Source organism: Plectropomus leopardus, chromosome 1 (assembly GCF_026936395.1).
Source record: "Plectropomus leopardus strain MGB_pleo_1.0 chromosome 1, ASM2693639v1, whole genome shotgun sequence".
Lineage (NCBI taxonomy): Eukaryota > Metazoa > Chordata > Actinopteri > Perciformes > Serranidae > Plectropomus > Plectropomus leopardus.
In genome coordinates, this window is record NC_142176.1 from 18,129,711 (window position 1) to 18,147,467 (window position 17,757).

At 37.2% G+C, this 17,757-nt stretch overlaps 1 protein-coding gene across 2 annotated transcripts in view; it reads right to left on the reverse strand.

Moving 5' to 3' along the window:
* Positions 1-16,356: 16,356 nt before the first annotated feature.
* Positions 16,357-17,757, reverse strand: part of kif18a (kinesin family member 18A) — a 36,859-nt gene continuing 35,458 nt past the window's right edge. For both annotated transcript variants that reach the window (XM_042486698.2, XM_042486691.2), the window contains exon 18: positions 16,357-17,150. In XM_042486698.2, coding sequence (XP_042342632.1) covers positions 17,014-17,150 — 137 coding nt within the window. In that variant the 3' untranslated portion in view covers positions 16,357-17,013. The remainder of the gene's footprint in view (positions 17,151-17,757) is intronic.

Below are 17,757 nucleotides of genomic sequence, written 5' to 3' on the forward strand. Positions count from 1 at the left end.
TTAATTCCTTATTCCCCCAGTGAACCTTGACAAGTTAGTTTCTTGACCTTTAAATGTCTGGCTTGGTGACAATTTGTGAGAATGAAGTCATGCTACCTATGTGTGTTGTAATCTGAGCCTCTTCTTTTTTATGTGGTAGACACTCCAGCCGCATGCGCCCTGTGAGTATATGTCCAACTGGCTAGCTAATTGTCACCCCTCTGCACTGCCCTCATATTACGGTTACAGCTAATATCGGGTACGCATTATTGTCGAATCACAGCACCAACTGGCCCCCCCAGGTTAACAACGTTAGCTCTGTCAGCATTGTTGCTGTTTGTTAGCACTGTTTATAGAGCACCCTTGGCTGTTAGCAGCTGGCTCAGCCTCTTCCTAACCCTACCCTATGTGCAAAAACTCCAGGAAAGCACTACACCCAGCCAGGAAATAGAAAAGCAAAGTCCGTGCCCTTCTAGTGTCCCCACTGGACCTTATTTTTGGAAAGACATTTACAATTAGTCAACAGCAAGAGACAAATAATTTTTTTTTGACCATTTGAATTGTGCCATGAAGTAAACGTATGATGTTTGTCAGTTTAAAAGATAATTTTCCAAGTCAAGAAAGTCTGTTTGTTTTAAGTTTGTCATTGTAATATTAAGTTCTGTGTAAAACTGCCAAGTGTCTAGCTCCTCGAGTGAATTAAGCCTACATCTTCCATCTTGCATAATCTATGTAAAACACCAGTTACCTAGCTAGCTAAGCAACTTAGCTATATTCCACCTAACAATCTAATGTTGTCTTACCTGGTGTGTTTTATCCAGTGACTCCTGGTCTTTCTATCAGCCAAGAAACAAAAGAACAAGCAAGATCTTTTGCTCATGAGAATATATTTCAATGCAAAACAAACAGGCATCGTAGCTCCAGCAGCAGAGAAAGCTTGAATGTAATGCGACTTGTATAGTTGTTCTAATAACATATTTTCGCGGTCTTGTACTTTAACAACTTTACGACAAACTGCAGCTATCTTGATTTGCAAAATTTGCTTTTAAATTGATATATGTGTGATTCCTTACACAATTCAAATGGGGTAATAAAAATGATTTGTCTCTTCCAAAAACCACTACACATTTAAAATAAATAAATAAATAAAATTCCCATGGTGCTCCACTGTAAGGAGAAGGACTTTGTCTTTCTATAGTCTGGCACATAATCCCCATGTAAAACCATGTTTCATTTTTTTTTACATGTCATGTTTTTGTCCAGCTAAGCTAAACTGACTGGCTGCTAACTTTAGCTTAATATTTAGTGTAGCTGTAAGAGTCATTCTTATTTAACTCTCTGCAAGAAAGGTAAAAAGCATATGGCTTTCCCCATATGTTGAACAGTTCTTTCGAACTACTCAGCAAAATGGAAATTTAAACATTTAAAAATCTATCACCATCAGCAAACTCGACCTGCAAAAGAAGATATCTGTGATACACTAAAAATCACCAGAAAAGCTACTAAACAGATCTTGTCTTGCCAACTGTTATTATCATATGTTTTTATATTTTTATCTATTTTTTCACCGTCGATTATAAACACCAAAATTTCTTGGTAAACAATGTCACATGATCAGATGATGTTTTTTCAGATCTGAACTGCATGCCCCCAACTCCCCGTCAACCCCCTCCTCTTCCTATGTACAATAAAGTCAAACAAGATTCCCCATTACAGTTGACAGACAGACAGTAGGCACAAAGTTTAAAATAAAGGTCTTAAAGGGAATAAAAGCTTTGCAGTGAATGGTGAGGGAATTGTTAAGGATAATACAAAAGAGTGGGATTTCTCGTGCATTTGTCTGCGAGGGATATCCCAGCCAAAGTTTCTCTATACATCAAAGGGCCGCCGCAAATAAAAGCACACTTGTCAGGGGCGAACAAACTGCCTCCTTTGTGCCTTCTACCAGCCAAATTCAGGCACACAAAGCCTTTGGATGTACAACACTGCAAAGAAGACATACTATTCAGATGACATGCTTTGCTCTCTCTCTGGTGGTTTGCTGTGTGCTTTTGTCTGCCCTGACCAGGACAGATATATAATATCACTGGATCAAAATCCTTTCAGTCCCTTTTACTCCCTGTTAAAGACTCCCGTTACACTCCCTCCCCCATACACTCCACTATTCTTTCTTTTCTTAAACAAAGTAAACTTGATGCAGCCAGATAACACTTGCAGCCCTCAGGCCTAATGCCCAAAAATGAGTCTCAGGTTCATTCAAGTTGTTTTTTTTTTTTTTTTAAAGGCTTATACAAACTGTGGTCAGACAGACTGGACACGTTTCACTGTTGCCTCAGGAAATCTTTGTCTGTTTTGGTTTAAACATCTGTTGCCTGCGTCTTTTAAATTCCTGCAAAACAAATCACTTAGTTTTTCCATGCCAAGAAAAAAAAATCGCTCGCATATTCTGACACGACTCACTATTACAGAAACACATACACCTGAATCACATATTACTCTATAAGTCCATCCAAGTGCTGACTAAAAATACTGCATCAAAATCATTTGGTTTCCTGTGCGAAACCTTGTAATTATTTAAAAAATAAATCTATTTTATTTTAATCATGGCTGCAACAAACCGTTATTTCATTATCAATTGATCTGCCATTATTTTCTCATTAACAGCTTGTGAACTATATATAAAATATAAAGATATTCCCACAGCACAAGTTTCTGGAGGCCTGTTGAGATTGCTTATTTGTTTTTCTGACTAAAAATCCAAAAATATTCACTTTACAATTACAAAAAAAAAAAAACAAAAAAAAAAAACAGCAGCTGCAAATCTTTACATTTGAGTGGCTAAAACCAATTATTATTTGGACATTTTGATAACTGATACAGAATTATTGCTAGCTAATTTTCTTTAAATCAACTTATTAGACTCATCTTTTAAGCTCTAAATATAATATTTTTGATGTGTGCATTATTGTGTTTGTACATTTGTCTTGGTGATATTTAGTTCTCTATATTTTTTCAAAAAGTTAATAATAATTTTATTACACACAATTTAAAAATATAATTTACGGACGTTACCAAAACCTGTTTTGACATGACCTATGGTAGTGGTTTGGGACTCCCCGAAGGTATGGAAGCAAATAAGAGACACAAGTATTTTCATTTCAACAACCACTGAATACGTAATATTGGCATTTGAGCACTGAATTCATAGCACTGAAATATTTTACATTGAAAATCATTTGTTCTGAAATCACCTCTTTGAAATTCAAATATGAAATTTATGATTTGCAGTTTCAAGAGCTAAATATAGATATATAGATATTTTTGTCAATGTTTACAAATTCTCATCCAAAAATTCAAGTTTCAGAATTTCTAAAACATATATTTAGGTTGCTCAAATTTGATTGGTTATATTAAGATCCAAAAATTCAGAATTGTTGTTTAAATTTCAGTATTAAGTATTCTGTTGTTAAAAAATAAAAATGCTTATGTATATTGTTTACTTCCATATAGGGAGTCACAAAATGAATCTGAGGGGTCAGGGGATAATTGACAGGAAAATTAAAAAACAAAAAGAAACTATGTTATTTTATGACTATTCTCTAACCGCACTTTTTGGTGGAAACATTGACAATTTGGTGTCAACATGCAACGAGGACTCGTGAGTAGACATCACCTCATTCTAACAGGTTGTCAAGAAAACAGTGCAGGTGTCAATCAAGTGTTCATTAAGAAAATGCATGATTTATAAATCTGACTAATAATACTAATAAGGACTCCTGGTTGAGGAAAAGAAAAACTGCAGCAGAGCATTCACAATTTTACTTCTACTGTACATGTAATGAAATGCTTAATGAATAAAATAGAGCTGCCACCATATTAATTATCACAGCAGGTTTTAGCTGCCTTACAGAGGACATTTATTCTTCCTGCCAGTCTTGATTCTTTTCATTATAACCATGTTTACCCAAGGAACTAATTTCCAAAGAACACCTCATTATTGATTGGCTGGAAATATTATAAAAAGCCCATCATGATCACAAGAGAAGGAAGCCCGTCTTAACTGCAAGGTATGAGTGTGAACTCATAGTCTGATTTCACAGGGTTATAATGACGTTATGTGCTATTTTTGACTTATTCTTCTTTTTCTTTTTTTTTTTTTACATTTGAGAAAAAACGTCAAGGCACACCTGAGCTCACTCAGAGGCACAATGGCGAGAACCACTGCTTCACTCTGCCTTAAGAGATTTCAGCATGTTGAATAAAGCAAGTCTCTGAGTGAATGCAATGACTCATCACCAGGGTCATTTGCCTTTCATTGCAAATGAGTGTGGGTGTCTGACTAACTTGCAGTTATAAGCTGGATATTGTTTTTTAATCATTGGAGAGAGAGAGAGAGAGAGGGAGAGGGAGAAAGAGAGACCTAGTTTTTGTGTTTGTGTGTACAGTACGTATGAAAGACTGTGTGTGTGTGTGTGTGTGTGGCTGTGTACAGTATGTGTGTCAGAGAGACAAAGACTGAGGGCCACATTTTGAGTCTTTGAGACGCGCTGTGCGCCCGGAGCCACGCGTGCTATTTATCAAACAGTGGCTCCGGCCTGGAAGTGCAGCTTCCTGCCATCTGACGGAGAAGCCATCTGCGTGTCAGCCTCCCTCCCTCCCACACTCATTTGAGGGAGGAGATATGAAATAAGTGGTTGGTTGCGCATTAAGGCTTAAAGTTCACATACTCTGTGAAGGCTGATTTTAAGTGAAACTTTTTTTCATCTCTACGCAGCAGGTGCAATTTTTTGCAGGTTTTTAAAATTAAAGGCGTTGGTAGGCAGGAGAAAATCTAATTAAGATCTATCTGCAGAAATCCAGCCCACATATCGCTACTATAATATCCTTGGTAACACGTTATTTAAAAGAGTGTGCACAAGGCTGGCACTGCACTATCATGATAATGAATTCAGCTTCACGTCTGTTTATGATTGTCATTAAGTGTCATATGTCACCCAAAGGTGCTGTCCTATGCTTTTTATTAATAAAATTTTATTAATAGAACTCTATAAACTCTACCATAAAAACAAAAAAACCCAAAACAAACAAAATCAAAAACAAAATGTTGTAAGGACATTTAAAATTGTAATAATGACTTTTAGTTGATTATATTTTTGGTTTTCATATTTCCCACCATAAACAAAGTCACAAAAATTGGGGAAAAAAGGATATAGCCTATGGATAAACCCACAAAGAAATAAAGTGATAATAATAATACATAAATGAAATACAGTAATATTTCATATACCTTTTAAAGCCTGGTAGTTTTTACAAGCTCAGTTGTCATAAGAGGGATCCCAATTTTGCATAGAAAATAACATTATTTTCAAAATGACACTTAACTGGAAAATTAAAATACTTTTTCATACATGACAGTGTTATGCCCAACTTACAAACCCAAAACGCCTCAAATCTATTAACATGCAACTATTTTGTGAAGAAAAAAGATTTCTGTTTAACGCCATAAACTGACAAAGTGATTATTGTTACAAGTAGACTAACCTTAGCATTCAGGTTGATTAAAGCACCATTGATGTTGCATTTTAACACCATTTTTTTAAACAAACAAATGCTAGTCAAAAAATTGATAACACATTAAAAAAAAAACCAAATATAGGTTCTAAGTTTAGGTTCTGACATTTTAAAAATGGATTTTTTCATAACTCTACTTTAAAATTTTATTGAGGCTCAAAGTTTCACATAATTGAGTTCCCCAGGGGTGACATTTTTTTGTAGACTGATGTGGAGATTAGCATTGCCCTGATCCTCTTGTCCAAAAACCTGAGGGATTTTTACATGGGATTTTGGATTATTACAGAAAATAAGCTCTGCGGTAAACACAAGTTTATGATACTTACATGTTTTGTTCAGCAAGAAAATCTTCATGACTAAACAACACTTATATGATTTAAGCCTAAATGCAATCACCAGAACCAAAAGCTTGGTGACATGAATTGACATCACCACCGCAACAAGGTTGTAAAGCCATGATTGGCCCTGCTATGTTTCTTTCTTTTAGTCTCGTTAAGGTACTTTTTAGCATCCACCTTTTTAAAGACATAAAAAGCTGCAAAGCTCCCAAGCTGATTGTTTACTGGCATTTTATGTGGTAAAACAAAATGTAAAAGTTTCTTAAGCGTAAGCCACACACATATAAGTATGGGTGTAAATCACTAGTTTCATCACGATACAATATTATATCGATACGTTGGACCATGATTCAATATTTGCTGATATCACAAAGTTTGCTACCATACGATTTCGATTAAAATCTATTTAGGGGCCAGTGATCGATATGAGCTAATATTACAGTACATGCTCATTTAACACAGTCTATGGCAGAGGAAGCTGCTTTTGGCCAAAAAAGGTACTAACAACATCCAAATAATTGTAAATAGTTAAAACTGATTAATTCTGTCAGAAAACACGTCCTAGATTTTTTTTTCAATTTTAACTAAAACCATGATCTTTTCCCTAAAACTTCTGGGCTATCTGACCTGAAGACAAACTTCCCCCAACATCCTCAAAATGTGGAAACAACAAAATCTTTTAACAAAAGTATAAAAAATCAGCTCAGTAATTACTGTCAAGGATCACAGACCAAAAAACTGTCTTTTGCAAGTCACGTTTCCCCCACATATACAACATGCTAATGTTATTAGCATAAGCCTATAGCATTTTACATTGCATAAATTAGCTAAGCGGCTGGTGGACTTTTCCTCTACTCATAACTTAACCGATTTATATGTAGTATTTATGCTTTCTCTTACTCATCACTGGTTTAAGTCTCGTTAGAACAGCACGGATGAATTTCAGTCTACATGCATGTTTTTTCAGCTGAACATTTTTGAAACTGGGCAGCTACTGTTGCTGCATGAAGTTAGCGAAATGAGATGTCCGGCATGTATATAGTGTTTTTGTTTACATATGACATGTGCTTTGTCTTTTATCCATATGTTTCTCTTAAAACGAACTGATGATTTATTCCCAGAGTAAACAGCATTATCCTAATTGTCTTTCTCCTGGGTGCCCGCCGTCATCTGCCTGAGGCAATTTCAAAATAATGGCACATCTGAAAGAGGATGATGTGGACTGATGTTTTCAATTTGCATTGATGATAAGTGATCACTGCTCATTCAGTCAATATATCGATGGGTCGACACCCCTTTTTCAGGTTTTAAGGACTCATTTCTGGGGCACTCTGTTAAGGATGTGGCTGCTTTGAGTGACAGGCTGTCCACCCTTTAGTCCTCTGCAGCTTCACCCTCTTGGCCAAATTAACTCACTTCTGCCTCTAAAAAAACAAGATGGTGACAGCCACAAAGCAAAAGTTGAGGCTTTAAAGGGACAGTTCACCCAAAAATGAAAATTTAGTCATATCTACTCACACTCATGCCAAAGGAAAGTCAGGTGAAGTTTTACAGTCCACAAAACACTGTCAAAGTTTCAGAGTAAAGGGTGTTACACTGATCTTCCAAACAATTGAAGCACACACACACACACACACACACACACACACACACACCCACACACACACACACACACACACACACACACAGTAGTTTTAAATCCCACAAAGGGACCTGTTGCTTGCTGCTAACTCCAGAAGTCTCTCTCCATGTGTGGGGGAGGCTTCCAGGTATCTTGAAAACACTGCCGTGCAGATAATGTGAGCTCTCGTTGGTCTTGCGTGAGCGTGCATATGTGAATGCAGCTCCCACACTAGGAGCTATGGCTACAGGCTAAAAACATGACACCAGAAATGTTTTTCAAAACAACTTGGCACGTCGCAGCTTCAGGACACTTGGATTAATTTGGACAAGCAGTATAGAGACATTTTGTGTTTAGATTTTTTTTTAAAGTGTTTGAATCCTGGTCACCATTTACTTCATTTGTTTGGGAGATGAGCGCAATGGCTTTTCCCTGTGAAACACTGGCAGTGTCTTATGGACTATAAGTGTAAGTAGTACACTTAGAGGTGTCAAGAGGAGTCACACCAATCACAACCAACGGGTGATGTTAAAGTGGCTAAGTCCATTACTTATACAGTCTATGAGTGTGACACCCTTTATGCCCACTGGCATGTGTTACCACCAACAAGTAACAACAATTGGGATTTTCAAATGACCAAGGCAAACATTTGGATGTCTGTTCTATTCTCATTCTATTTCTATGAGCAAAAAAGCCAAAGTGTAAAGTCTGGTTGAGCATCGGTAGTTACTTCAGAGCTCTAGCACTAACAGACCTGTAAGAGTTAAAGGACATTCAAGGCATAGATGGTATAAAGCTCTTCCAGTTACTATATTAAACATTTTTTTTTGGGGGGGGGGTAAAATAGACAACAGCATTAGCCTGCGTACAAAAAAATGTTGCATGGGGGATTTTGGCCTTTCTGTTAACAGTCGGTTGCATACACGGCTAACAATATGCTCAAACCAAAGATTATGCTTTGCAGAAACCCAATAAAACTTCTGTCAAACAAAAATCAATTACCTTTCAGATTCTGGTCAAATTAGTAACTACAGTGAAATATTTTGCCTGCAATTGCAATGGTGAAGTATTTTTATGTATCTGGTTAACGTCTCCGAATTGCTTAATCTCCAGAACAGTGGTGGCGGACGCTCACAGAAGTTGAAACATTTTTGGGGATTTCTCGGAAATGCAGATTAACTAATTAAAACCAAAGGTACTGACATACAGCTATCACTAAATTATCAAGGACACTAGATGTTTAGAGACAATGAGGACTGTGTAAAAGAAAACTTTGAAATGTACAATGTGGGGAGAATACTAATTAAACTTTTTCTCATTACCTGAGGTGACCAAACCATTTAGACGTACTAATGAGATATAAAAACGAAATACTCCAACAGGTGCAACAAAACTAACAGGAAAGTGATGCAGATGTGTGAATCAAGCACAGCCTGCTCACACCCACACAGTCCTGAGAGGAGGTCTAATCAGGCAAAACAAGTGAAAACCAGTGTGGGTGTAACATGGATGTGAAGTGGCTTTAACTTTATTTGAAACAGGACAGACTGGGCCTGAATAAAAAGTTGTTCAACTGGAGAATGAAGAGGATGTCAGGGTGGATAAAGACTCTGAGGTGCTGTGGAGGTTACACTTTCCCCTGCAGGTGGACTTCCTCACCACTGACACATTAACTTTGCCACACCCCAGCGCACAGGCAGGCAGTTGCCTACACTGCACTGTGTGAGAGATTTACATTTTTTTACTTCATGGGCAGTGTGGTTGCTTTGTGTTTAGCACTGTCACCCCACAGAGAGCAGGCCCTCAGTCAAAACAACCCGCGGCCTGAACCTTCAAAAAGGTTCAGGCAGCGGGGTCTATTCATAAAACTGGGCTGTCTATGCAATAGAAAGATACAAATACTTTTTAAATTGGTACTACATGACCAGAGAAAACAGAGGAAAGGGGCTATAGTATTTGCTTTTGCTCATGGACTAAAAATCTACAACTACCATAATGCATTGTTCAGCAGTGAACCAATAAACGCTCACTCTGGTGGGCGACGCAATGCAAGTTTGGCTGTTGTGACACAGGAAACAATATGGCAGTCAGCTGGTAACAGACGATCTCAAATTACAACTGAACAGTAAGATAAAACATACTTCTGAAAACATGCCTCTGAGAGGAGACTGTCTCTCTCTCTTGATTTGCTGCCATACTTTGTGTCTGTGGTGGCGGGCATACGAAAATGTGAAAGTACAATCTGTAGCTCAAGCAACCGCCATGGATGTATAAAGATAACTGGATTTAGCACTGGAGGCGGAGCCCTTTAAGTTGTTCAGTGGTGTATGAGGCCAAAAATGCTGTTTAAAATTACCTGGATCTTCTACATTGGGCCTATAGAGCTAGCGCAATAAAGACTTACAGCAATCAAGCATTCAGCTTCTGCCGATCAAACAGCTAACTTCTGGTTAACCCTTTTCTAACATGAATGTGGATTAAAATGACTTAATCGTGCGTCATTTTGCACAGATTGCGACGTTAAAAAATGATCCACTGACAGATGTCTATTTTACAATGCAAGTCTTTGGGAAAAAGATGTTTTGGCCCAAATGGCATCAAGTGATGGACCTGGAAGTTGTATATCCACAATTGGCTACTAGGTAAAAATTGGCTGAAATTGGGTGGGCAGCATTGCACATTTATAACCTCATATACCGTGTACCCTGCTGAAATTTCAGGAAGGTATGAAGGTACTAAATATTTTTGGCACTTCTGCAAGACGCCAGGACCACTGCCACAGTAAAGTCTTATTCAAATGAAATTAATTTAGACATTGCTTTCATACAAGCATCATTTCATCTCCATGGTCATAGGGTGTTGAATCCCCAAATTAGTGACAAACTTTATGATGTAAACAGCACAAGCAAAGACGACAGAGTGACATGATGCTGCAAACTGAATGAGGAACAAGGGACGATTTATGGGGCGTTAGGAGGAAATGTGCGTAAAAGGCTGTCGGGAAATTATTTGAATGTCTGCATATTCCCTACCCATCCTACAGAGGTGAAGTCACTCAGTATGCAGTTTTTCCTGGAAGTTGTGGTAAAGGGTAATGAGCATACACTCATGCACTGTATAATACCAGTAGGTTTTGGACTTAACCCTGTCTCCATGGCAATTGCTGCAATGATGACAAATTTGCTGTTTCAATAAACAAAATGACTAAAAATTCTGGAGCATTAATGGATGCCTCACTGTGTGTGTGTTTTTAGTTGTATAGTCATTACATGTGTAACACAGAAGGGACACATTAACGCAGGAGGATGTTTTACACCCGTTTCCTCACAGACAGAATGAAACAGAATTGGTTTGTCAGAAATTGTATTTGCAGCCTGTGGGTTCAGACGGTAAGTCAGCAAAGTACTTCAGTAGACTCTGCAAATCGTGAAATGTTTATTTGCAAGGCTACCTGCACCATACAGCTCATTCTCCTGAGGATGAGTCATCCACAGGCTACATACAGTACATTTGAGGTGGGCTTTGGATAAGCTCCTGGAGGAGAATGTAGAGGGGCAAAGAACACTGCTGAGCCATCACAGCTGTACTGATTTTCTGTCACATTGTTTCACAACAGGAGACATTACCTGGTAAAGGAAACTGTAAATCTAACCCATCCCCCCACTGTAACCACTGCACAAGGTCCTGTCAACAGTCAGCTGTGTATTGATAAAGGGAGCCAGGTATTTGCTGCCACAATGTTTCCTCACAAAATTTGTTTGCTGAGTAAAATGTGGAGGGAGATTATAACGTGAAACAGTCCGAAAAACAAACTGCAAGGATGTCAAACACTAAATATACTGAACATAGATGAATTTCTCTTGCAGAACAATCCCTTTGATAACATTTGACTGAGACTAAAAAACTGTGTGCCATCTCTGATGTGTCTTCCTTGCTGTATGTGACAGACAGTATACACATAATGTCCTTTGAGGATGGATGTTTGTTGTTACCTTAGATCGACAGGGCCTTATTTTTCAAAGTCAATCAAACAACAACTAACTTCTTTCTAATCTTGTTATTTCTCACAGACAAAAATGGGCACTCATTTAAAAAATGGCATGTTCATGTAAAAAAAACAATCATCTCAGGCCACCAGTGCTTATTCAAAATCTGTATTGGAATATTTTGCATAGCAATATTGAATCAACTCATAGACACCATGATCCATTTTTTTCATCATTTTAAATATAAATATTGCAAATACAAATTAAACACAATTAGCCTGGTAAGACCAGATAATGCAAGCTCAATATTCAGTTTCACTCTCTGTATCAGTCTGAACACTCTGCGGCCTGAAACACTTTCCAGAAATTTGAATCTAGTCTGGGTCAATCAAGGATCTACACCTTTGCTGACGTTAGCAGCCAGTCAGGGATAGTTGATTATGTGACATGCAGGCCGCTGCTTGCAGAACAGTTATGGCAGCTCTTGAAGCAAGAAGCGCTAACTCTAGCATTAGTTTAGTAAACACAACACTAAGTGAAGTTAATGCGGAAAGAGAGTCAATAAAAAGAAGATGCACTCATGGACTTTCTTGGAGGAAAGACGTTTTCACCGTTCTTCCGACTGGATTTGGCAAAACCTTGATTTTTCGACTGGCTCTGTTGGTTAAGAAGATGTTCTCGGACCGGTACAAACACAATGTTCAGCGTTGTTTTGCCACCAACTGCACTGATGGAGGAGCAGATACGAGATGCTTCACAGCTGGGGATCACAGCCATGCAGGTCCCAATGCTTTGGACAGACAACAAGGACGCTGCCAGCTGGTATTTTGCAGTCCAGACACAACTGGTTATTGAATGAGAAATGTTGAAGTATGCTGGTAACGCCAGTGTATTGCAAAAACCTCATGGGGATTGTTGTTGACAAGGTTCAAGTCACATACAAACAGTAAAAATGAATAAATTGTATTTTTTAGACCGTTAAAGTCTAACGTAACAATAATAGATGTAATAGATGTGAATAATTGTGTAATAGAGGCCCTCTGAAAGTGCTTGGGATAGCAGCACGTCCAGACTGACATAGAAAGAGAAACAAGGTGTTGCACTCATGTTATCAGCACGGTTTTACCAGGCTAACAATGGTAGCCTACTAGAAAATTAAATAAATTGCTTTTTTTGTTCATTAGATCAATTTTGGTGCAATAAAAACAAGTGAAGTGAAATGAACAGACTGAAAACTTTATCCTATTAGATAAAACAGATGTTGATAAATAATCACCATATTGCAATATATGTTATTACAATACTCATACTTAAATTTTAAAAAAGGGCAATAATATTATATTATGACTTAAGTATTGCACTAATATCATATAATGGGACCTCTGGTGACTCCTGTGCCTATTCTTTTCATTGCTGATCAATCTGTTGATTCAATATTTGTTTAATTGATTAAATGACGAGTCCATAACGTTTAATAAAATAGCACATAATGCCCATCGCAATCATACTCAGCTCTCACATATAGCCCAAGATGACCTTTTTCAAATGTCTAATTTTGCCAGAAGATAAACAACTAAAACAATTAGCAGATTATCAAAATTGTTGGGGATTAATTTTTTGATGAATTACTAATTTATTAATCCACTAATCTTTTCAGCACAAGTTTAAATCTCTGCAAAGGTGTAAGTTATCAAGGCTTACCTTATTCAGAATCACTATGCCTGACTGCCTTTTCAGATGATGTATCTCCCCAAAATGTGCTTCGATTTTATGCAGCTAATTTTATTTTAAACTTGTATCCCTATTCTTTTGCTTCCTACTGTCAGATGCACTGGATCACAAGAAGAACATGGTGTAAACAACAATCTTCTTGGCCCTGCTTTACATGCCAAATCCAGGGTGCATCCCAGGAATTTCCATAACCCCCATTTAAATATTTGCATTACGCATCACGGGATGGGACAGAATGAGCAGCAGCAAGTGCCTCATTTATGATGCTGTATTTTTGACTGAATAAAAACACGCTGAGGTTTTTAGATTATTCTTTTAATTTTTTTTTTCTTTTTTTTAATTGAACTGCTCTCAAATGCAGTAGTGTCCTGCAAAAAAGAGACGCATAAAATAATAAACACCAGGGCTGCTCTCAACAAAGCACTATTTTTACTTGAAATATTAATCTTCATTTTTCACTGTGTCCATAAGCTGACGATGTAGACGACCGCATAATTTTAGGCTAAAACAAAAGCCAACACTACGAGTGGTAAGAGCACAGAGAGTACTGGTGATCATCTCTCCGTGATTTATTCCACTGTGACATATTGCTTTAAGATTTCAGGTCATCTAAGTAGACAGGGGACAAGAAGTTCACAGCAGCGACGTGCTGCCTTGTGGGAGTCAGGAACACTGTAGGAGGGATCATATGCTTATATTTGTATGAGGTAGTCGCTGTCTCTCTTCATGGCCATGCACAAGTATAAAGGCACTGGATTTACCAAAACATGCACTCAATTATGTTCAGGTCAACACCCAAGGATTCTTGAATCAAAATCATAATAAAAATCATTATTATTTGCACCAGTGTTTTGTGTGTGTTTATTTTTTTTGGTATATGGGGATGGTGGCAGATTAAATTTTTTTGTAAAAGAATCTTTGTTTTTAGCAGCCTCCTCTGTTGCCTTTTTTATAACCTCTCATCTCTGAGTCTGAATGAGGTTCAATAATCAGGAGCAAAAAAATAAAACAATAAAAAACAAAACTGACTTGTTTGTGCTCCAGTGACTTGGCGATGAAAAATAAGACAGCCACATGTAGTAACATAATGAGAATCAATTAAAAGTGCTCCGACTTGAGGGTGAAATGCCTTTAAAGTCTCTGTGATCTTTCTTTAACAATGCAAAAAAATAGAGTTAACAACTTTGTGACGCATTTGCACAGAGGTGCTTTTTTTTTTTTTTTTTTACTAACAAATCACAACACATAGCATGTAATGTCTCTCAGGAAGGCAAGATAAAACAATGGGTCCGACATGATCTGAGATTCTACCTGCAGTTGCTAAGCAACACCCAACTCCAACCTCTCAATCTGTCCCATTGGTCAGCGGGAAAAACGCACAAGGAGCCCCATTGGCTAAGAGAAAGTTAATAAACTTTAGCCAAGACCTGCCTCCCCGTGTGCGCACACACACAATCTCTCCCTACGTCTCTCTCACTCTCTCTCTCTCTCTCTCTCTCACACACACACACACACACACACACACACACAATGAAGAGATTCTTGTGAATGAGAGCATGAGAGGGTGTCAGTGCTTGCGCAGTACAGTGCTGATATATGCATTGAGCTCCTGAGCTAAAAATAAAGATCACACTGAATGCTGTGCCACTGAAAGTTGCAAGACTGAATTCAAAGTGACAAGTCTAGTTCTCTCCAGACAGAGCAATGAGGTCCCACCCTCATCATAGATCCAGGAGGTATTTTTTGACATTTGTTTTTTAGTATGGAATGCTAATAAAAGCTTGTTCTCGGCGATTCTTCACATTTGATCAGGATAAAAATGCAGCAAAGGAAAGCCTGAAATATCTTAGAAATGCAATTCAATAATAGTATTTAAAAAAGGGTTTCCAGCCTTTTTATCGCTAAAGCCCATCAATCAGATGAGCTTGAGTCATCCACAACACAGTCATGTTCCTCTGAATGGATGTAGTTTAACACTGTTTATGATATAGCCAAGCTTGCATTTATATTATTACTGATCGGAATGGCAGCAGAAGCTGTCCAAGTTTTTTAAGCCATTTCAACAGTTTATTCGTTACTCTAATTCCACTGTCTATCCTTTCAGTGATTAACGTGTCATTTATCTGTTACATTAAGACAAGTCTGTCATTACTCTTAGCCACAGTTGGTGAGTAACAGAATACAAGTAACAGTGTAATGTATTTAAAAGACCAATATGAGTAACTGTTTTAAATTTGAATTGGTGGTATTCAGAGTAAGAGCACGACCAATACTGAATTCTGTGGGACGATGATGATACTAATACAGGGGGATACAAATATTATGACACGCATGCACGCACGCACACACACACACACACAACACACACACACAAAAACACACTACCAATTGTTTTTAAGTTTACAATGCAATGCTAGAAAAAAATCAGAAAATCCAACATTTTAATACTAATTTTTTAGTAAAGGCCTTTTTTAAAAAAATCTAATTTAATGCCTTTTAAGACTTTTTAAGGGCCCGCAGAAACCCTGCAATATCTTCCATCCATTGCAACTCAAACCAAAACAATCTAGATTGATAAATAAAACTACAAGTTTATAGGCAAATCTTTTTGATTTTGGGGTGAACTGTCCCTTTAAATCCAAGATTTTTTTTTTCAATTTTTTTTGGAAATTTCACAAACATGTCATGTTCACCCTAGCAACTGCAGATTGTTTTTCTTTTTTATAAATGTTTTGGACATCAGCGTTTGAGTAAGTGGTAACCCCTCTTTCAGGACTGAATGTGGAGTCTGCTCTGTTGAGTGGTGAAACACACTTATCATCAAAAATCCCCACAAGGCATTGGTAGAGACAAATAGCATCCTATCAATCACTGCACTCTGGGTTCACCTTTTTTCCTAAAGGCATATGAAACAGTTGCTTTTTCAACAGGAAGACAACGAGAAAGTTATCTTTTTGAGTCATGCTGTGAGTGACTCTGAGGTCAATTCAATTTTTCTTGCCATTGTATTTTTCACCTTCCCTCGCCTATCCTTTGTCACTTATTTATCGTCGGAACATTTTGTAACCATAACTTCATCTAAAAACACATCCAGACTCAATATCAGTGGCACAAAAACGCAGATATTACATTTTAGAAAGGAATCTATTTATTGAAAAACAGCCCAATATTCTGTTACAAGCAGTTTTATCATGAAATATCTGTAACCCCAAGTTATTAACTGTACAAAAGAAAAAATGATCAAGAAAAAAAGAAAAACCATACAGCTCAGTGCAGAGCAGTTTCATTTTTTTTTCATCCACACCTCTATTTGAGGTCATTTGTTGTCCTACATCTGATATTAGCTGCCCTGGGAAATGTGGTAATCAAGACAGATCGTATTTTAAGAGAATAGTTGAAAGTAAATAGAGTATAAAATACAAAACTTCCACAGGACATGTTTTATTTCTTGCCGTTTCTGTGTACATTGATGTTTTAAAATATATATTCAAATGAAGAGCTTAGAAATAAAAAACTTGGTCTTAAAAACTATTAAATGAATAATCTAAAGAGATTATCAATAACTATACAATGTTTATTTACAGTCAAGTAGTGTAGTGGGAGACTGAATCGAAGACATTCACAAAATAGTGCAACTTATATTACATTTTGTCCTATTACATAAGCGTTTGAGAAACCTGCACAGTGGAACTCTTTTTTTTTTTAAATGAGTAAATATTTTGAAAAGATGAATAAGGTTGGAAAAAAGTTGGCAAGCAAGATATCCTGATTCCAACATGATGTTGCCTCACATGCGTTTGGTCACTCGTTTTAACTGTTGGGACGTTTTATAGAAAATGGACTTGGATTTCTGAGGTTCGAGCAGGCTGAGGTTTCCTTCAGAAATGCTCCTCACGACTCTTCGCGGCTTGTTCTCCTCTGAACCTGAGGAAAGAAACATGACAGTTAAATTTAAGACTTTTAAAATAAAAAAAAAAACACTAGAAATGAAATTTAAGACCCATTCTTCAATACCAAAAACAGAACAAAACAGAAAAACCACATAAACCGACAACAATTACAATGATTACTTTGGGAACACTGTGCAGAACAGGTCTCTAAACCCTAATGTTGTTCAGAGATCTGTCGCTGCTGACTCTGCCGCTGGTAGCGTGGAGGCGCCGTGGACATGAGGGTCTCCACAGATATGGAAAATACCTAGCGTTAGTTTCTTGACGTGTTGTTGGATTCCACCACCGTAATTCTCACTTTCTTAAATCTTATTTTGGAATTATTATTTTCAGAGCCTTATATGCATTGCCTTGTAGTGGTTTTATCCATGTCATCAGAGTGACAGTGAGTGAAATTTAGCTAGCATGTCATGGGATTTTGTATTATTGATTTAAGACATTTTAATAACAATTAAAGCCTTGCTTTTAGATTATAGTCTTATTTGTAGATTAATGAATGCAATGTATTTCATACCTTTAAATACATAAATATATGCAAATAATTATTTTGAAAGAATAGCTGGTCATTGATCTGAGGTGAT